The 22282-nt window shown below is 36.1% G+C and overlaps 2 protein-coding genes and 5 non-coding genes across 8 annotated transcripts in view; 1 reads left to right on the forward strand and 6 right to left on the reverse strand.

Moving 5' to 3' along the window:
* Positions 1-22282, reverse strand: part of LOC145689918 (tRNA N(3)-cytidine methyltransferase METTL6) — a 249456-nt gene that overhangs the window by 555 nt on the left and 226619 nt on the right. The window contains exons 4-8 of one of the 2 annotated variants that reach the window (XM_081764268.1): positions 21916-21989; positions 19154-19232; positions 13436-13511; positions 9813-9888; positions 4584-4648 (exon numbers count right to left, since the gene is read on the reverse strand). The gene's annotated coding sequence lies outside the window, so the exon portion shown is untranslated. The remainder of the gene's footprint in view (positions 1-4583; positions 4649-9812; positions 9889-13435; positions 13512-19153; positions 19233-21915; positions 21990-22282) is intronic. The other variant, XM_081764270.1, reaches the window with a different exon arrangement.
* Positions 4720-4793, reverse strand: LOC145691140 (small nucleolar RNA snR60/Z15/Z230/Z193/J17). The gene has a single exon (XR_014132352.1). It is a non-coding gene; the product is annotated as a small nucleolar RNA snR60/Z15/Z230/Z193/J17 (small nucleolar RNA).
* Positions 5082-22282, forward strand: part of LOC145689122 (spectrin alpha chain-like) — a 38063-nt gene continuing 20862 nt past the window's right edge. Inside the window, exon 1 of the mRNA XM_081763252.1 lies at positions 5082-5168. Coding sequence (XP_081619378.1) covers positions 5082-5168 — 87 coding nt within the window. The remainder of the gene's footprint in view (positions 5169-22282) is intronic.
* On the reverse strand, positions 9954-10031 carry LOC145691146 (small nucleolar RNA snR60/Z15/Z230/Z193/J17). Its single transcript, XR_014132358.1, has one exon. It is a non-coding gene; the product is annotated as a small nucleolar RNA snR60/Z15/Z230/Z193/J17 (small nucleolar RNA).
* LOC145691139 (small nucleolar RNA snR60/Z15/Z230/Z193/J17) lies at positions 13582-13656 on the reverse strand. The gene has a single exon (XR_014132351.1). It is a non-coding gene; the product is annotated as a small nucleolar RNA snR60/Z15/Z230/Z193/J17 (small nucleolar RNA).
* Positions 19299-19374, reverse strand: LOC145691143 (small nucleolar RNA snR60/Z15/Z230/Z193/J17). Its single transcript, XR_014132355.1, has one exon. It is a non-coding gene; the product is annotated as a small nucleolar RNA snR60/Z15/Z230/Z193/J17 (small nucleolar RNA).
* LOC145691136 (small nucleolar RNA snR60/Z15/Z230/Z193/J17) lies at positions 22061-22134 on the reverse strand. The gene has a single exon (XR_014132348.1). It is a non-coding gene; the product is annotated as a small nucleolar RNA snR60/Z15/Z230/Z193/J17 (small nucleolar RNA).

Raw genomic sequence — 22282 nt, forward strand, 5'->3', positions numbered from 1 at the left:
CTAAAAAAGAACGAAATAAGGAAATAAATTTTAAAACTTAAAACAACTAAAAAATATCAGTTTTTAAAAGCATGCACACATTGTACAAAAATACCACCCATTAAAAAATGTTTTTAACTTTATATTTCAAGGTGTATAAATGAATTAATCTATACTCTTGTATAAATAATTTCACGTTCTAATATATACAGTTTGTAATCAACAAAATCATGTTTCTACAAATCAAGTGGCTTTTTATTCATATATTTTATTTCACAGTAAACGTGTCTTTTACTGCAGGCGATTTCAAGTTTAATCCCACGTACCATACTTTACGAAAAATAAAAAAAAAGATTAAAATTTACCTTAAATTTTTTTCAAAATAATCATACAGATCGAAAACTCTTGGGATTTTTATCTTACAAATAGAAAACTCTCCCATACATGATTGTGGTGTGTGTGACATGAAAATGCATCCAAGGGTACAAGGACTGACAGAAGCGAATTTCCAACCACGTAAAGTATTCTGTCAATGGTTCAGTCAACACTAGGCATCGGTACTGTTCACTGACGAGGCCATGTTTGAAAGGGATGGTATCGTGTACATGCATAACTCACACGTGGGCAGATGTACATCCCCACGATACGGTTGTCACTAATCATGAACAATCTGGATTCAAAGTATAGTGTCATAGTTTCCATGATCAACTGGTCGACCCATACATGCTACCCCGAAGACTGAATGGAGCACAGTATTTGACCTTGCAGCACACTACCCGAATTACTGGAAAATATTCCCCTTGCGATTCGCTGCAACATGTGGTACAGGCATGATGAGGCTCCCGCGCACTTCAGTGTCCGCCGGTAACTGAACAACTTCCCAAGACGTTGCATCAGGTGTGGCGCTTCAGTGCATTGTCTGCCCGATCTCCAATAGATCTGGAACTATTGGATTATCATCTTGTGAGAAGACATTGTAAGTGTGGTGTGTGCTACTCTTATCAACCATATCATGGACTTAGTACAGCGTATTCATAACTTCTGTGCAGCTGTTCCCCATGACACACGTACCTTCGAACGGGTCCATGATCTGGCGTTGCAATGCTTGCGTTGCTGTCCGTAGCAAGACATTCTGAATATCTCCTATGTGGTGTCCGCCCAATGCACGTTTGTCTCTCTCTCTGCACGTCGATATCTACCACTTGGAATTTACTGTTTCCACACTTTAGGCCTCGCTAATTCTGCTAATAAGCCCAATTTGCTAGTTGGATGTCAGAAATAACCTCCCGAAGTTTGTTATATTAAGTTATATCCTGTATATCTATTTCTCTTTACGTGTTTTACAAAAAATTAAATTCTCCAATATTTTTTAGCGTTTAATGAAAAAAGAATTATTAATCGATAGGTCTCTCTGATTTGAAGAAAATGATATGAAGATTTACACTCATGCATAGTTTAAGGATTTTTTTTTTTTTTTTATTTAAATAACGCTGTATAACCACGCCATCTATTGAGGTGAAACTATGGTATATCCTCATTAAACTTTACATTATGATAATAGCAAGACAATACACAGTATAATTAATCAGAACACAAAACTATCACCAACTTTTAAAAGCTCAATTTTTCTTTAACACTATCAGAAGATTCAATCGACAGGTCACATTGAGCTAAACAAAAAGAAATGCTTAAGGGTAAGTTTTCATGCGTCGTTTTCGAGGGGAAAAAAAAACTTATTTTTAAGACACCTGATATGTCATTCGTTACCAATAATTATTATTAGTTTTTATTCTGTTAGAACTGTAATTTATATGTTAAAACATTATTTCAAAGGAAGCTGTTCTATCTGAACCATAACTGCGTGCAAAAAAAATCTCAAATGGGAATACAATTATACGAGGGCCGTTCAGAACTAACCTCCTATTGGTAAAAAAGAAACACCAAACATCTGAAAACTACCTTTGTGTTCCATTTTTCAACAGAGTTTCCATAAACATTCAAGCACTTATCATACCTGTGCACTAGCTTAGAAATTCAATCAGCATAAAAATCCCTCGTTTATGCGTTAAGCCAGCCTGTGACCACATCTTTCAGCTCATCATCATCATCACAAAAGCGCTGAGATCCTGGAAATTCGTAAGAATTCATCGGAAAGCTCCGACATTCACAAACTTTCCCATCAATTTTCTGAACGAGTTCAACAGTGACCACTGATGGTCTGCCACTCCTCTCTTCGTCATGAATGTTCGCCCACTTTTAAATGAACGAACCCATTCACGAACAACTCGTTCACTCATCACACACAGTCCATACACGGCACAAAGTTCCCGATGAATAGCTGCTGCCTAATATTGTTTTGCCATAAGAAAACGTACAAGCTCGCACCTCGCATTTAGCGGGGTTTTCTATTGCAGCACACATTTTGAGTCGCTACAAAAGTGGAACTAGTGATCAGACAACCTTCATTCTAAAACGGCTGGATGCAGACTGATCTACCGCGCACGTCTGTGCAAAGATGGTAGCGCTGCCTTCACGTAGTGACCAATCGGAGGTTACTTTTCGAACGCGCCTCGTACATATCAATTATGTCAACTGACGTTATTTAGAGATTATTGGACTACCCAATAAATAGATCTTAGCTGGTACACAAAGAGTCGACTGGACCGAGATTCGAAGTCTCCGCCTCACTGTACCGATACGTTAACCATTACACTACTCACTCCGCTCCCTGAACAGTTATACATCAATCTGAACACCACTGGAGTTGTAATGCAGCTCACGTGGTCTGAATGATTAAGGACAAAATTCAAGAGTAATGGAATAAACTCCAAGGTCACTCATTTTATACAGAGTTGTTATTTCACAAGTATTATTTTCCATAATACCTGAATTCTTCTGTTTATACTGTAACTGGTTCTTGTTTAGCTTGCTTTTAGGACGGTTACTTTTAAAAATAAATGGATATAACTTTTATTTTTAACGAAAATATGGTAGGTTACCTATGAGGAAAGGCAGTGCACTTATGAAGAATATTGGCCTGATCCTAATCTGTTATCACTGATATAGTGATAATAAAAGGGGAGTATATTAATAGTTAAATGATATCTAGCAGTACAACTAACATATCCAGTTGTTACCTCGGTAGTATAGTAATGAATATACATAATTTTACCAGTTGTCACTTAATCTAATGCAGGAGAACAGGGGTTAAAAGAGTTACCTTGATCGAACACAATGATTACACGGCAATTAACCTAGGCTATCTCATTTTATTGTATTGAATATTAATAATACAAACTGGATGAGCACCTTACAGGGCTAAATCAAGTACAATTGTTAATGAATAAATGGGTCTTCTACAGCGAGAATAGCACTCTCGTGTGTCAAAGAGTTCAAATATATTACGTAAGATTGATGAATAATAATTATTACATTGAGACATAATACCTTGGCAAATTACAGTTATACACTGTGAGCTCATAAGCTATGTGCTTGTAAACAAACATCAAAATGCTTTATGAAAATAGTTTCTCTTGCAAGCAAATTACAAGATTAATTGTTCCGGGTTTATCAAAACCTACGGTTATGAGGATGTAATTAACTTGTACTGCCCTGCCATAATTATGCATAAGAATAGAAAAAAACATGCAATATACAACTTACATTTTCTGGTCCATCGATGACAGACAGCAACGGCGACAATATATTCGCGATACTACGGTGGTCAATTACAATTGCACCACCTGCCCGATAGTCTCCGACGAATCGAGTCGAGAATTCAACCGACCGAATGCGACTGAATCTCAATCACTGAGTACCCTGGTTAAGAAACTAGTAGTTTTATATGCGCCTCATTTGTTATTTCTCTTTCTCATGTCCTTCAGAACCAGTGCATTCTAGACTATGAAATAATAGTTTTAGTGACATTTGCGGGAATAACACTTGTTTCACATTCTTCATAAAACAAAAATGTTTGTTATATGATTTTTTTTTTCCTGGTGTTTTTCTCTAAGTGCTATACTATTACAATAACTTATTTATGTTAACTCGGTTTTTTCAAGGTGACTACGTTTTCATGCACTAAAATAATATTGGAGTCCAATTCTCGAAATTATAAAAAAAATTTCGAACAAGTCCTTTACGTTTCCGTAATACTGTTAACCAAGGATATTCCTCACTAACTTCCCTTCAAAGAATGTACTTACTAGTAGAATGTTTCCCTATTTGTCTTTATGCTTTTCCCCTGTAAGTTTTTACAGCCTTAAGACACTACCAATTATTTCTAATCAATCCCTATTTTTTTTAAAAAATTAATGTTAATTTTGCAATGATTATATACACACAAAAATTGATCAAAAATTTTAAGAAGAGTTCAGAAGGCCACTAGCAGACTGTAGTATTTAGATTTGGTCTCTGCTTAAGAACAGCGGACGTCGCCACTCTAGAAGTTCAGGAGTGAACAATGGGAATTGTACCAATAAGAGGACTTTAATTTAGGAAAAGATGTGCATTTGAAGGGGTGAAGGCATGAACACCAAATGCTGCATGAAAGTCAGCTCACTCAAAAGTTTCTCCACAAAGAGCATTTAGTTTTTTAAGCTTACCTTTCAAATTGGGAGGCATCTACTCTGCTCTATCTGCAGAAGATATCGTACTTCAAAAGCTGCATCTGTAATAACAATTAATGAAAAATGATGGTTCTTTCATTGCAATAAGAATTCCAATAAAACATTATTAATCCACATACATCAGATAGGAGCGAAAGAAAATTATCACTGAGTATCAACTGAACTATGCGATCATCATTGTATGTGTACCTTTGAACATAAAATATAGCCCAACAAAATATATAAGAACGATATAAAAACCAAATTCTGAAACACTTTATTCAACCAAGACTTGGAAAACAAGTCGGACTAACGAGGAGAGAACTTTTTCCGTGTTATCTTAATATTGTACCGTATTCATTTATAAATCAGTATAATTGTTGAAACATTAATTTACAACCTGATACATAAAATAACTTAACTTATACCCTAATTTACACGCAATCCTAATATACGAGGCGCATCCAGAAAGTGACGTTGCGAAAGTGTCCGAAGATGACACGAATGGTCAGAGCAAAACGAGTTTCAGGAGTGGAGGAAGAACATACAACCATAACCTGTTGCGAGGACAGTTGTTGTCAGGTCAGTGGTGAAAGAACTGTGGTACGGTAAACATGGCTGTATGCATCCAGTCTTCCGCAGACTGAGAACTACACGTGCTAATGTGGCTTCTTCACGCTAAGAAGATGCCGGTATCAAGATACACCGACAGTTGTATGAAGTATATGAACCGGACGTCAAAGGTGAAGATGGTGCAGGCAGCAGGTCGCATCAATGTGCAGCAACCAATTCTGCAGAACCGTCGGTTTACGATGTCCGAACTCGTTCAGTTCTCGCTCATCTCCCGTTTTCTACTGCATGAAATTGTGAACCGCGACTACAGTTTCGTAAGCTGTTTGCACGATGGATTCCGAAACTACAGGCAGTGGAGTATACGATGCACCTAGCGTCTACTTTCACTTTCCTGCTGCGTAAACAAGTTCCTCGATTGCATCATCACCGGAGACGATAATGGGTGTTCCGTGACCTAGTGACCAGCGAATTGTACCTGTTCTTTCACCTGCAGCACTTTTGCACATACGATGTTTCAACAGCTGAGTTCTTATGTCTTGGTTCGTCCCTAGCAGCAGAATTCTTTCATACTCGCAAAACAGAAGCTGGTGCAGCGCTACTAGTGCCTCAACAAGGATGGTGCACATCCAGAAAATTAGGGTCTACCTTACTAACTCCGCTCTAATAAAATTGTTTTCTGATGTTTGTCTTTCGTTTTATAATCCCTCGGAATTTACTTTTTGGATGCGACTCGTAATTATCATTCTACGAGACAGCCCTCTATTGGGAAACAAACAAATCATTCTTTAACCCTTTTAAGTTTTTTCGGTAGTTTTCAACCGATATTGTAGTGTCTTAAAGATTCTATTAAAAGAGAACTAAGAATGCTATTTAGTTCGGTTTATTATTATTATTATTATTATTTTGTTTTCCAAGAGAGGAGGCATTCAAGAAAGCCTTGGAAGGGTCTATACGCTTCCGAGCGTCAGAACATAGGGGGGTATGACGTCATCAATTTATAAATTCCCTTTTTTTACTGAGGTCTAACTTCAACATTTTTTGGTGAGCTTCTCTTTAATCCTAGAATCCTAACATTTTCCCTAAACAATCAGTGGACCAATTAGTTTTTATGAGAATTTTTTCGGATCTCTTCGTCAACACAGAAGGGGGGTTCAGAGAGACAAAAGGGTAAAAAAGGGATATTTTTTGACCAAAAATGCCACTTTCGCGATTCTTGCTCCACTCGGCTACATGATAGGAATATTTGAGTGCTACTTTCTGAAAGCCTACTCGATTCTGAAGAGAACGACGTATGAATCATCATCCTACGATAATTAGGGAAGTGTCAGGAAATTTTTTGGAGTTTCCTTGGGAAATTTCGGAAATATTCGCAAAAGAGAAATATTTTTTCCGCCCCGTCCTTAATATTGAAGATAGGAAATTGGTGTTTGGCACAAGTAATTAGTACACTACGTAGTATTTTTGAAAGTGATTTCCAGATCTCTATGTTCACCCAGGGACGCACCAGAGGGCCCCAAAACTGGAAAAAAGGAATTTTTTAGCAAAAATCCCTATTTACTCAATTTTCCCTCCTTAGGGACGTAAGAGGGACATGAGGGTAATATAATATGGAAGCCTGCTCTATTCTGAAGAGAATGGTGTATGAATCGTGATCCTACGATAATTAGGGATGTGTTAAGAAATTTTTGAAATTTATATAGGGGATTCTGGGAATATTCGCAGAAGAAAATATTTTTCCCGTCCTTAGTGTTGAAGATAGGAGATTGGTATTTGTCACAAGCAATTAGTACACTACGTAGTATTTTTTTGAAAGTGATTTCTGGATCTCTATGTTTATCCAGGACCGCGCCAGAGGGCTCCAAACCGGGAAAAAAGGGAGTTTTTCAGCAAAAATCCCTATTTTCCTCAATTTTTCCCCTCCTTAAGGATGTCCGAGGGACATGCGGGTGATACCATCGGAAAGGCTGCTCCATTCTGAACAAAACGACATATGAACCATAATTTTACGATCATTAGAGGCGTGTCAGAATTTTTTAAAAAATTTGTAGGGTGCATGTTAGGGAAATTTTGGGCGTTTTTTTGATGCTCTCTCAACATGGGTAAAAAAATTTTCCCGCCCTTACTATTCAAGACAGGAAATTCGAATTTGTCACAAGTAATTAGTACACTACGCAGTATTTTTCCAAATTTTTGGAGGTTTGTGCGCAGACCCGGTAGAGCCTCAGGGGGCCCCAAACTTTAAAGTTTTTTTGGGGGGGGGAATTTCCCGATTTTCCTTCAAATAATTCCCTTCTGGCATATTATAGGGACATGTAAGTGGTACCGTTTGAAGGGCTGTTCCATTCTGAGAAAAACGAGGTATAAACCACGATCCTAGGATAAATAGGGATGACACTGTCGCTGCTTATCTGAGACTCAAGAAAAACGCCGAAAAAGGCAAGAATTTAAAAGGGTTAAGGCTGCATGATTACGCTAAGAGGAAGCAAGTGATTAATGAAAGTAAATGATGAACGAATTGGTGGAATGAGAAAGTGGGAGGAAATGCTAGATCCATTGGCACAATGTTGTTCAGCACAAATTTACACTTCCTGAAATCGAACCAAAGATCCCTCATGCCAAAGATAAAATTCCCACCACACAGCCATCGTGCACTCTAGCAATACATAGAAAAAAGAATGCAACAGATAATAACACCGATTGAAGATAAGTTGAAGTAGTTCAGTACATATTCAATCATGAAACACGAATTCCAGAACCTTATAACAAAAATAGATAATTCTTTAACGTCTCACGATTACGCTCTCTATGCTACAAGGAAGCAAATGATTAATGGAAGAATTGGTGGAATGAAGTGGGAGGAAACGTGTAAACTCTGCGAATATTTACTGACAAGATGATGATCAACATTAATTCACATGGAGCTGGGCTCATAGTGGTCTGGTTTCTTGTAAATAGTTGAAAAATGACCAAAAGCACACGAAAAAGTGACCAAAATCTCATCATGCCCTTTTTTCCTTTGTCAATTTCTCCATCACCTCTCTCTGTTGTTTTGTTTCATCTGTCCGAGCTTCCTTCTTTCGTAGATTTTCTAAGTATGCTTTGTAGTTACGGTAAGCAGATGTAGTAGATGTAAGAAGCTTCTGAGGAAGTGGAACCAGTTCTGGCCTATTTCCGAATTTCTTCATCCCAGACATTATATTTAACTTAGCATTGAGAGTTCTCAAAGCCATGAAATATTCAAATTCATCACCTACTCTTAAGAAGAACATACAAGAAGCATAACACAAGACGAACATGATGAACCCACCCCCCACATACACACACAACGCTGAGCGGAGCGTTAACTATTACGAGAGAAAACTAAAAGACTATTATGACAGAAGAAAGAATAGACACAGAATGGTTCTTAAGGCCACCTTGAGAGCTTAATCATCCACCAACCATCCACTGTGCTTTAGCAAGAATAAAAGCTGAAGTGAGAATAAAGCTGACTGTTTCACATGTGGCAGCAAGTACTGAAGCTTTCAGAAGAGTAATGACTAACAAGTTACTGCCTTTTTCCATTTATTTTTATGATATTTTTCTTAGAAAACTGCCAACGTAAAACATAAATCACACGAAAAAGTAACTTTACCTCCCTAGAAAGTAACTTTTAGTGACCAACTTGAAAAAGAGTAACTTTTAGTTAAAAAAAAAAAAAAATTGACTCGCTATGAGCCCTGCATGGACTGGAATCGAACAAAGGGATCACTTGCACCAGAAGTGAGTGCTTCACAACTCCGACCTGTAGCACTACATTGGAAAGAATTGCAGCAGATATCATTGCTTTACGCATAATAACCTGTTATACAAGGTACCATAGCTCAATATGTTTAAGCTCAAACACTATGAATTTCACAACTGGTTTTCAACGAGCTACCGCTTAAGTATTGGGACAAGTAATTCAATAAATAATAATTGCTTCGCTTTCAGTTCTAACCTGTAAGTTAACCACTAATCTCGTCGAATTCAATTTTCAAAAAGCAAAAATTGATTGGTACAGTAGGTAATTATATCCCTCTTCAGCGTAAAAGCAAGACACAACCTATTACATATGTGGATTCAGATTCACTACGAGGTTTATAATGCCGACACAAAGAACGAATACGGGAACAAAATTATCAAATAACGATACTTCATGAAGGCAAACATTTCATGGCAACTTTTTACTCCTCTGAGGATTTCTCAAGTTAACGTTCTACAACTGGAAGAAATAAGTGAACAACAGTTATCAAGAAATTTATTCCAACTTTTATCCATCTTCCACACGGCAGCAAATTAAACCTGTGATAAGCCTATGAACCGTGCATACTTTACTTATTACAGATTTTTTATATTTTCCCTGAGAAAGGCTCCACAGGAACTTCTACGTGTGTCTTCAGTTTAGCATTTTAAGGTCATCGTGGAAGTTATCAACACAAACTAAGGTAAAACTACCTCGTGATACAAAGTAAGGCTTCACATTTCAGTTATTATCCTACAGCATTTATCAGCAATTACAGAACAAGGCCATATATTATGCAAAAGCTCTTTTTCTCGAACATTTCAATGACTACTGCTTTTATCTATAATTCAAAATATATTTAACCTAAGAGCACTAAATAAATTGCTTACCTTAAGAAATGAAGCGTCTAGCTAGCTTGTCTTATCTGCTGAAAGCATTATCAAGTACCCTGCTTCAACGCTGCATCTGTAATAATAATGAATTGAAACTGCCACTTTTCATTATAATATGGATTCCCTTAAAATAATATTAACTCACATCAGATAGGAGCGAAAGATAACTATCATTGAGTATCAACTGAACTATGCGATCATCATTGTATGTGCATTTTCGGACAAAAAATATTTTCATAGATTACACCAGCGTTTCCCAACCGGTGTGCCGCGGCACACTGGTGTGCCGCGAATGGGCCGCTGGTGTGCCGCGATAAAATCGAAACAAATTATCAATTCTATAGGAACCAAATTACAAGACATAGGGGAAAATGTATATTTGTATTTCACATTACTATGAACCTCTACTATAAATCTACAATTTAAAGTTTTATACTGTGTTACTTTTCTGTACATTTTTAATGTTGAAAAACGTATTTATCATTGTCATGATCATTATTGCTCCTTTATTGTTGCAGACTATTTCGTAACTTGAAATTTTAACATATCATTCAATAAATTCAACAAAGCAAACATGCATACAAATTACCTACATTTGTGTTTTAAAAGTATAGGAGATTTGCTTATTTATTCGTTATTTAGTGATCTTCCCTTTTAGTTAAAGGTTAGATACAGTTTTCGAAAGAGAAAGTGGAGTTTTAAAACCCGAGTCCTATATTTCATTCCAATTGTTTTCTATTTTAAAATTAGAATAAAAAATATGCATAATGATTTACCACGGGGGAAAATTAGTGATCGAGCTTTCTTCTCTGTAAGAAGGAGATAAGTAATCATATAAAAATACCACAGTATTTTATATTTATAAATAATAATAGTAATAGTAGTATTGTATAATATATATATATATATATATATATATATATATAATATGGGTGTGCCGCGAGAATTCAAGTTACACCTGTAGTGTGCCGCAAGTTGAAAAAGGTTGGGAAACGCTGGATTACACAGTAGTAATGTAAAACCTAGTTTTGAAACTTGTTTATTGAACAAAACCGAAAAAAATACTAAAAATAATAATAATAAAACATAATTATTCCCTTGCTACCGAAGAGTTATGTACTTCTGTTTTTTCAATACTGTACAATGTTCATTTTAAACATCGAAATTTTAATGTATACGCTGATGCTTATAAATCTCAGTACTTACTTCACAAATATAATATAATCACAATCAAACATAATATAATCATAAGAACCAGTATTACATTGAAAAATGAATTCTTTAACATCTCACGAGCACGCTCTTTAGCTTAAAAGAGAACACATTAATGAAAGGAAATTATTATAAAATAACTGGTGGAATGAGAAAGTGGGGGGAAACGGGAAAACCCATAGACACAATGAGGGATCCAAGGTAGGATTTTGAGTTCTAAACTACGTACACAAGAGCACAGTACAGTAACTCAAGTAAATATGCATACACATTTTTACAAAAAGCTCATGCCGTTGAAACGAACCAGAAATCTCTCACTATATAGGTGAGCTCGTTGCTAGTGAATTTATGCTCCTCAGCAAGACACTGCATATTTCTGAAGAATGTTGACCTGATCCTAATCTGATAATCAAGGATGTACTTCACTAACTTTCCTTTAAAGAGTGTAATTACTATTAGAAAATTCCCCTATCTGTCCTTTTTAAATGATGTTTTTCTATATAATTCCTCTTAACTATTACAGCCTTAAAGTATCAGCACTTATCTTCTAATCAATTCTTATTTTTTGAAATCAATTTTTATTTTTGGAATAATTATATACCAGAAATATAAATAAAAACCTTTGGCAAGAGTTCTATAGACCACCAGTAGATGGTAGCACGCAAACGTATGGGTTGTGTTTGGGAACAATGAGCGTCGCCACCCTATATGTTCAGCGGCGTCGATGACAACATTAAGAGTTGTACACTCATGTCCAAAATGATTGTCGCATATAACTGTCTTCTTGTAAGAATACACTTTGATAATGATTTTGCAGGGTGCTTTTAATACTGGTACTATGAGTATAATCGGGAAATGTATATTTGTGGTAAATTTCGTAGGAAAAGAATTATAAATACGAAAATTAGAATAACTAAAACAAAATGTTGCTAAATGGAGAAGAAAGTTTTATTGTTCTTATTTACTGCTCTTTTGACATGAAATTTGCCACATACATGTCTTTGCCGATCATACACATACTAGCATTGTAAGAAATACCGGGCGAATCCGTTATCAAATTATAGTCCTACAACAACGTATTCATAGACATGCGACAATAATTTTGGACATGAGTGTACAAATAGGAGTGCTCGCGACCATATGAGACTTCAATTTAGGCAAGGATGCGAAAATAGGGGAGTGAACAAATACTAAATGCTGCATGAAAATCAGCAAACCTGAGATGAAGATCTTCAAATGATACTGCATATGTATGTAAATTAACCCACGAATGGGATGAAGTTTGAGTGTAACGCGCTTTAAGAGAGCAAAGTGATCTGCACTTTGTCAAGTGCCTTCCCAGTGTGTCATTCATTCCAATGCTTCAATGATGAGAGCTATGGCAGCGTTTCCCAACCGGTGTGCCGCGAGGAAATCGAAACAAAATTATTAATTCTATAGCAACCAAATTGCAAGACATAGGAAAAAACGTATATTTTTGTATTTCACATTACTATGAATTTCTACCATGGAAAAAATTACTGTCATTTTAATATATTATTCTACATCTATTACTGTGTAGCAGACAGTATTTCAGCTCGTACACATTTCCACGGTTAGCTGCTATGTTACGCTTCAATTGAGATTCATTCATCCGAGAAATGGAAGCACTTGTACGGTACGCGTGAAGTGAACGTTCGTGGAACACTCATTCGCACGTGAATGACAGAACAACACTTTGTTCAACAGTTGTGTTTTGACTTCGACGCATCGCAAGCTGTGTGATTACAATAATATGCACCGGTTTTGGTTAAAACAACAAAGTTAAAAGTACAAGACATTTGTTTGTTCGTCCGTTATTTAGTGATCTTCGTTCTTAGTGAAAGGTTGGATACAGTTTTCGAAAAAGAAAGCGTATTTTTAAAAATCTGAGTCCTATATTTCTTTGCAATTGTTTTCTATGTTAAAATTAGAATAAAAAAATAAGCATAATGAATTAGCATAGAGGAAAACCAGTCAGTGATTGAGTTTTCATCTCTGTGAGAAGGAGATCAGTAATCACAGAAAAAAATTACCATGGCATTTTATATTTGCAAATAATAATATCTATGAGTGTGCCGCGAGAATTCAAGTTACACCCGTAGTGTGCCGCAACTTCAAAAAGGTTGGGAAACGCTGGTCTATGGGGATAAAATTAAGGAACAGAACAAAAGTGTTTGCAGTGGAAAAATTCAGATTTCGCAGTCTGAAGAAAGTCACACAAACTATATAAAACAGAACCTACTGTTTCTGTAAGCAAAGAACGAATTATAATATTTCTTTTATATATACAAAATTATTTATAAAAAAATATTTCCATTCATACTACTGTTTCTAACGCATACTCGAACTTTCTAAAAAAGGAAGTATTCAGTTTTTTATAAGCTTACCTTGCAACTTGAGAGGTATCTAAACCCATTTTATCTGCAGAAGAAAGAATAAAGATGGCGTACTTCAAAGCTGCATCTGTAACAACAATGAATTGAAACTGGCGTTGTTTCATTACAATAAGAATTCCCATAAAATAAGATTAATCCACATACATCAGATAGGAGCGAAAGAAAATTTTTCACAAAATCTCAACTGAACTATGCGATCATCATTGTATGTGTACTTTTGAACACAAAATATAGTAAAATGGAATATGCAATAATCACATAAAAGCAAATTCTTTACTGAATAAAACAGGAAAAAATGCCGGACCTACAAGGAATTAACTTATTCTGTTTCCTCGATATTATGCCGTAGTCATTAGAGAACACTATAAATATTGAAACGTTAATTTATACGCTGATACTAAATAAATTCGTATCTTAATTTACACTTAATCGTAATATACATCGCGCATCCAGAAAGTTAGATTGCAAAAGTGTTCCAAGATGGAACGAGTGGTCAGAACGGAACGGGTTGCGCAGAAGTCAAGGAGGAACACGTACAAAAGAGCACAGCACGAATACAGTTGTGTGAAGTCAATGGTGACATAACTGAAGTGCAATCAGGTTTCTCCACGCTAAGAAGCTGTCGGCGTCAAGATACACCGGCTGTTGTGTGAAGTGTATCAAGTAGATGTCCTGAGTGAAGATACGGTCAACTGCTGCAGACATCAGGTTGCAACAACTTGAATGACGAAAACTGTAGTGGCCGACCTTCCATGGATACAATTGAATTGACGGAAAATGACCAGCATGCAATTCTCCACAACCGTGGGTTCACGATGACCGTGACCTCGAAATTACTGACTCCCACCTGTTCTTCACCTGAAGCTTTATTTCTGGCCGGACAATGTTACGACAGTGCAGCCGAGTTGCTGACGCTGTGCTGTCCCGGTTTCAGTCCTTGGCAGCAGAATTCTTTGACACGGATACAAAAGCCGGTGCCGTAGTACAAAATGCCTCAACAAGAATGGTGCACATGCTGAAAATTAGCTTTTATAATAGAAACTCCACAGTAATAAAACCATTTTCTTCTGATGTTCGTCTGTCGTTTTATAGTCGATCAGAACTTAATTTCTGGATGGGACTCGTAATTATCATCCTATATCGAAAAACAAATCACCCGAAGCGAGTGATAAATGAAATTCGATGATGAACGAATTGGTGGAATTATAAAATGGGAGGAAACTGAAATCCATTGGCACAATGTTGTTCAACGCAAACGTACACTTCCTGAAATCGAATCAGAGACTCCTCATAAAATTCAAATTTCCACCACACAGCAATCCTGCTCCCTAGCAATATATCGAAGGGAACTGCAACATATAACACCGTTATACAAGTTGTCGTAGTTTGGTATAAAATACGACGAATTTCAATCTTGAAACACGACGAATTTCTAAACCAATGTTCAAGACAAACGCTTGAATACTGTGACAAATAATGCAATAAATGAACTTTAGGTCTTAGTACTAACCCCAGCTAGTTAACATGTAATATTACAAAAATTCAGTTTTCACATTAAATGGTCTCGAAAACTACAAAATTACTTATAGGAGTTGTACATCCCGTTTCAGTACTAAAGTTACATAAAACAGAATTTATTCGTTTATTGCTGTTTCGCATATGTAGCAAACACGGATTTGCATCTATGTTTCACGATCCTCTTTCCGCCAATATCCAAACTACATGATATTTAAAACTGATGGCATAGGGGGCGTATGCCCATGAATTATCATATATTTGTTATGAAATCAATATATCCTTCTAAAATAATGTAAACAAGAAAGAAAAAAAAATAACATCTAGTAAGAGGTTTATTATTAATGTCACCTACCGGGAAGCAAACTGGGAACAAATTAATCAAATAACTATGACTTTTGATGTTAATCATATTAAATTACTGAAAACATGAAAAAAAATCTTACTTCTGGTTTCAACTACAACTCGAAACTTTCTAAACCACCAACACTGAATGCTTTTCTTAAGCTTTACAACTTGAGGTCAACTAGCTCGCTCCCTCTACAGAAGAAAGATATCACACTACTTCAAACCTGCATTTGTAATAATTAAAGCCAACAGTTCTTTCATAATAAGAATTTCCCCAAAATAATAATCATTTGATAATAGAAGCGAGATTTCAAATTAACTATGAGAACATTTGTATATGTATTTTTCAACATAAAATACACAGTAGTAATGTGTAAACAGGAAGGAAAAATGCTGGATTAGCAAGGAATTAACTTTTTCTTCTTTTTTTCAATATTGTATAGTGTTCATTTATAAATCAATATGAATGCTGAATATTAATTTACATGCCGATGCTTAAAAAATAACAGCCTATTTTACAAGGAATCCTTATATACGATAGAAAGTTAGTAAAATAAGTTCCGTTTCAATTCTTCTGCATGCCAGCGCTACGATCGCAGTACCGCTCATACGCACTAGTTACTCTGATCAAAGCAGAACGAAATGACGCCATTTTGAGATCGTTTTGGGTTGTGTGTCGTTCGTAGTGATTGTTTATAATGGAAGGTTGATCAAAAATCACGCCGCTTGTGAAATTAGATTTGCGATTCGTTTTCTGAATGCGAAGAACGTAACATTCATCGACAAATCTGCGAGGTTTACGGGGAAAATGTAATGAAATGATATCTTCGAGTTTTACGTTCTACGGTTATGCCGGGTAGGCTAAAGGAGACTCCCACCTGTTCTTCACCTGAAGCTTCATCACCTGAAGTGATGATGAGAAATGAATGGTGGAATGAAGAAAGTGGGAGGAAGCGGGAGAATTCCGAGGAAACCCACGAACACTGTGTTTAGAAAATGCAATGAGTGATTTAATGGTGAGAAGATGGGTTCGACAATTTAAGGAAGGGCGTGATCAACTGCATGACGAAGAACGATTTCTGATGAACTGGTGAATACAGTCAACGAAAGGAGTAAGAAGAAGTATAGGTTTACGATATTGTTACTGAAAAACTAGATTTTTGTGAACTCTGCGCACGTTGGGTGCCTAAACTTCATATTGTACAACACAAAAAACAATGGATGGGCAACGCACTTTATTTTCTGACACGTTATCATGGTGATGGTGAGAGCTTTTTATCGCAGATAATCACGGGGTTGAAACTTGGGTTGCTTTATGATACCCCTGAAACGAAACGGCAATCCATGGAACGGAGGCAATTCGCCCCCAACGAAGGTTAAACCAAAGCAATTCTTGACACCCCGAAAAGTCATGTGCATAGTGTTTGGGACAGACAAGGCATTTTACTGATTGATTTTTTTACCATGAGGTGCAACATCAATAGAGTGTCTACTAAAATTCTAAAATAAAATTTCGTGACTTTCTTCGAGGCCTTTTCTTTACCAAACCATAAAATTTCGTAACATTCTCAAGAGTAAATTTGGGTGTGAATTAGGCCGAATTTTCATACTTGCGATAAAACCATGCTTTGCTTGCGATTTGGAAGCGTTTGAAACCGACTATAGACATATCTGGTGAATTTCGACGTTTTATAGAACAAAATTTTCCAGTCTGTACTTATATTTGTACAGATATATTTATATATATATATATATATATATATATATATATATATCATGACCCAAAAGCTCAATTTCTTGACTGTTCCCTGATTTCGTGACCGATAGACACCCTGATAAAGATGTTTTTGCGAGACGCTTAAAATGCGCCGTGCAATACAGAACAAGCACAGAGGAATGATCTCAAAACGTGTGGTTTTCATTCACAACGCCCGACCACAGTGCTAATGTGAACAAACATCTCCTTGAAAGTTTTGTCTCGGACTTTTTGGCCCTCCTCCGTTCAGTCCCGACCTCGTTCCTAGCGACTTCCATATCTTTCTGCATCAGAAGTCTTTCCTTGGCGGTAAGCGCTTTAACAATGAAGAAGAGTTAAAAGAACATTACTACATGGTTGAAAACACCGGCGGCAACATTCTATGGCGCAGGAATACATAAACTTATACCACGCTATGAAAAATGCCTGGAAAATTACGGGAGCTATATGGAAAAGTATTGTAAGTGTTATTGATTTTTGTGCAATACATTGCTTTCTTTATCTGTACTCGATTTCTTTTTTTATTACCAAACGGAACTTACTTTCCGAACGAACTTCGTAATTACAATGCTACGACTCAACCTTATATCAGAAAATAAATAGACCGTTCTTTAACGTCTCACGATTACGTGCCTTAGGGTAAAAGGAAGCGAATGATTAATGAAAGTAAAAGACTATGAACGTCTTGGTAGAATGAGAAAGTGGGAGGAAATGGTTAAACTCAGAGAATATCTATTTACGTGGTGATGTAATATACAAACTCGCGCATGGCCTGGAATCGAACAAATTAATCCCTCACAATAGAGGTGAGCGCTTTACCATTGTGACCCCTAGCACTAGATCGGAGAGAACTGCAGCAGATAGCATTGCTTTTCTGCACAGTAACAACATTACAAAAGATACCGTAAGTTCAGTATCTTTAATCACGAAAAGCTATTAACTATCACTAATGTTGAAGAAGTGAGCGTTTAACTATTAGGAAAAATATTGTTAAGTAATAAAGAACTACTCATTTTTAGTTCTAAGCTTTAAAGTTACTCACTAATCTCGTAGAATTCAGCCTTCATACTACATTCTCTTTTAAACCAAAAAATATTGATTGGTAGTGCTTTAATGTCTCTGTTCAGCATGAAAGCTATATAAGACAGAATCCATTCAGTAAGTGGAATCAGAGTCACTACCTCAAGGTTTATAGTACCGTCACATGGAGAGCGAATCCGAAAACAGAATTATCAAGTAATGGTATTTCATGAAGACGAACATTTAATGTCAACTTTATACTCTTCAAAGGCTTTCTCGTGTTTAGGTTCTACAACCGGCAGAACAAAAATGAACTACACTTAACAGACATTTTATTCCAAGTTTTACGTACAGGAAGAACATCATATTAGCCAGTGACAACAGTCAATGGGTGAAAGTGACTGACTGAACCGAAACAAACCCAGGACCTCCGGCATACCGTACCGATGCGTTAACCACTCCCAAAACAGCCACTCACTTTCTTACTCTCAAGATCTCTGCTCTCCACTCGGGCTACGTGGGTTCTACCACAGACCCCAGCTGTGCTTGCATAATCCCAGTCTGGGAAGCGGGCTGGGTACCATAGTGGTTAACGCACCGGCACGGTATGCCGAAGGTTCCAGATTCGAGTTCTGGTCCAGTCAGTCACATTTTCACTCGGGCTGTTATTGAATTCTCATCTACAGAGGATATGGTGTGTTAAAAAATCGGTTGTTTTATCTTTCATTAATATCTAGCCAGTGATAAGCCTATAAACCGTGCATCATACTTTAAGAAATCTAATTCATTAAATTATTCTTTCCATTTCAATCTAATGAAGGTTCCTCAGGAGCGCAGAAACTTATACATAAAAGGTGATCAACAAAGGTGTGAGCACAAACGAAATTCAACTACCTCGTAATACAAAGTAAGACTTCAAATTTTAGTTATTACTCTACACAATTTATCAGCAATTATAAAGAAAGCAATATACTATGCAAAAGATCTTATCAAATTCATTTCAATGACTACTGGTTTTATCCATAATTCAAAATATTTCTAACCTAAGAGCACCAAAAAAAGTTCCTTACCTTAACAATTGAACCCATCTAGTTAGCTCGTCTTATCTGCAGAAGGCAAGTTATCAAGTACCCTACCTCAACGCTGCATCTGTAAAAATAAATTGGAACTGCCAGTTTTCATTATAATAAGAATTTTCTTAAAAATAATATTAATCCACATACGTCAGATAGGAGCGAAAGACAACTATCATTTAGTATCAACTGAACTATGCGATCATCACAGTATGTGTATTTTTTTGACAAAATATACTTCCATAGAATACATAGTAATAATATAAGAACAAGTTTTTAAACTTGTTCATTGAACAAAGCCGAAAAATAAAATAAAATTACTACTACTACTACTAATAATAATAATTGCCTGGCTACCGAAGAATTAACTATTTCTGTGTTTTTCCAATACTGTACAATGTTCATTTATGATCAGGGATAAAACTGAGGGGAAACAGGGAGGATATCTATGGCGTTCCTCCACTTCCTTAAAAATTATAATGAGCAAAGACAAGATATGCACGGGGAATGGCGTGACGTCATGCATCCCCCTACCTTTTCAGATCCACTTTTACCGCTGTTTATAATAAAACGTCGAAATCTTAATCTATACGCTGATGCTTATAAGTCTCAGTACTTACTTCAAAAACATAATATAATCATAAGAATCAGCATTACATCGAAAAACGTATAATTTAATTTAAAGTCTCAAGACTACGTTCTTTAGCCTAAATGAAAACCCGTGATTAATTAAAGCGAATAATTATGAAAGGATGGTGGAATGAAGAAGTGGGAGGAAACAGGAAAACCCATAGACACAACGGAGATACAAGGTAAGATTCTAAGTTTTAAACTACGTACGTAAGAGCACAGAAAAGTTATTTTAAGTAAACATGCACACACATTTTTACCACAAATTAATACCCTGGAGATGAACCAGAAACCTCTCACAGTACAAGTGACCTCTTTGCTAGTGAACTCTCATGCTTCTTAGCACCACATGAAAAGATTTGCAGTAGACAGCATTGCTTTTCTACCTAATACTACCATTCTAACAGGTACCGTAGTTCAGTACATATTCAACCATGGAAGACGAACAACACACCCTGATGTTCAACAGGTAAGCGTTTAACTGCTGAGACAACATGACAAATAATGAACTGTATTTCTAAGTTGTAATTCATCAGTTATACGGTAATCTCATAGAATTTATATTTCATACTGAATGCTCTTTAAAACCAAAAATTAATTATTGAAGCTTAATATTCCTTCCCAGTGTTAAAGCTAGACGAAACCTACTACATAAGTAGGATCCGAATCACTACTTCGATTTCTTTAGTTTCTTGATTTTAAGATAAATTGTTCAATCTGAACCGTACACGTGCAAGAAATCTTAAATGGAAATATATAATTATACATATCAATTACAACAACTGACGTCTTTTTGAAATTATTGGATTACCTATTAAACAGATCTCAGCTTGATATACGAAGAGTCGATCGGATCGAGATTCGAACCCAAGTCTCCGGCTCATCGCACCGATGCATTCATCGCTATGCTACCCTGCACTCTTCCTAAACATTTACACATCCTAACACTCAGAGAGCACCACTGGTGTTCATGTAGTCTGGATGGTTAAACACAATTTCAAGAGTAATGGAATGAACTTCAAGGCCACTTATCATATTAAGATCAGTTATTTCACAACTATTAGTTACCGTATTATATAATGAATCGTTTAGTTTACTTCTAGGACGATTACTTTTAAATATATTATATATATATATTAACGAAACGAATGGTAGGTTACTTATTATGAGAAAAGACAGTGCATGTACTCTATTTGAAGAATGTTGGCCGATTCTAATCTTTTAACCAAGGACATACTTCACTAACTTCGTTTTAAAGAATGTACTTACTTCTATTTCCCTGTTTGCCTTTTTAAAATGTATTTTTTCTCCCTGTACGTTGTTAAATTATTATAGCTTTAGGCACGAGCATTTATTTTTTTTATTTTCTTTTTTATTTTTTTAATTTTTCTTTTATGATTATATATACACACACACATCTCCATCTCAAGATTTGAGCACAGTTTTGGAAGATGGTAGTACGTAAAGCTATGGACTGCACTCGGGAACAGGCAACGTCACAACCCTATATATACTGAGTAGCATCAACTAATGAAGATTGGCAGTTGTACCAGTAACAGTGCTTCTGACCATATCCAACTTCACATCTACGATTTTAATTTTGGCAAGGGCGTGAAACTGAAGAAGTAAGTAAACACCAAATGCTGCGTGAAAGTAAGTAGATCTCAAGCGAAGACTTCTCAAATGATACAGTACGCGTATGGAAACTAACCTATGAATGGGACGAGGTTTATAGAGTGGCACGCACGCTTTAAGAGAGCAAAGCATCAGCGGGAACAGAGAAAGCACCATTCCGCACTTTGTCATTTATTCCAAGCCTTCAATGCTGAAGGTTCGGAGTTCGTTTATGGGGATAAAATCCACAAACAAAACAAGTCTTCGTAGTGGAAAAACCCAGATTTCTACGCCTGAAGAAAGCGAGGCAGAGTCGCACTAAAACTATATGAAACGGAATCTACTGCTTGTATTCTCCGAACCAGAGGAATGATCAAATAACGATATCTCAATATATGCAAAATTCCTTATAAAAATTATTTTAATGCCTAATAAATATTTAACGCGTAATTCACCGTTTCTATTACTAACTCAAAAGTTTCTAAAACAAGGAGTATTTAGTTTTTAAAGCTTACCTTGCAACTTCAGAAGCATCTAACCGCTCTGTCGACGGAAGGAAGAATCAATATACCGTACTTCAAAGCTGCATCTGTAAAAACAATGAATTGAAACTCACGGTTCTTTCATTAAAATAAGAATTTCCATAAAATAATATTAATCCACATACATCAGATAGGAGCGAAAGACAACTATCACTTAGTATCAACTGAACTATGCGATCATCATTGTATGTGTACTTTTGAACATAAAATATAGTCAAACAGAAAATATAGTTATCATATAAAAACCAAATTTTGAACTATTTTATTGGACAAAAAAGAAAAAAAGAAAAGAGCCGGACTAACGAAGATTATTTTTTAATGTATTTTCCCAATCTTGTAC

The sequence above is a fragment of the Thermobia domestica genome, chromosome 7 (assembly GCF_964235325.1).
Source record: "Thermobia domestica chromosome 7, izTheDome1.hap1.1, whole genome shotgun sequence".
Lineage (NCBI taxonomy): Eukaryota > Metazoa > Arthropoda > Insecta > Zygentoma > Lepismatidae > Thermobia > Thermobia domestica.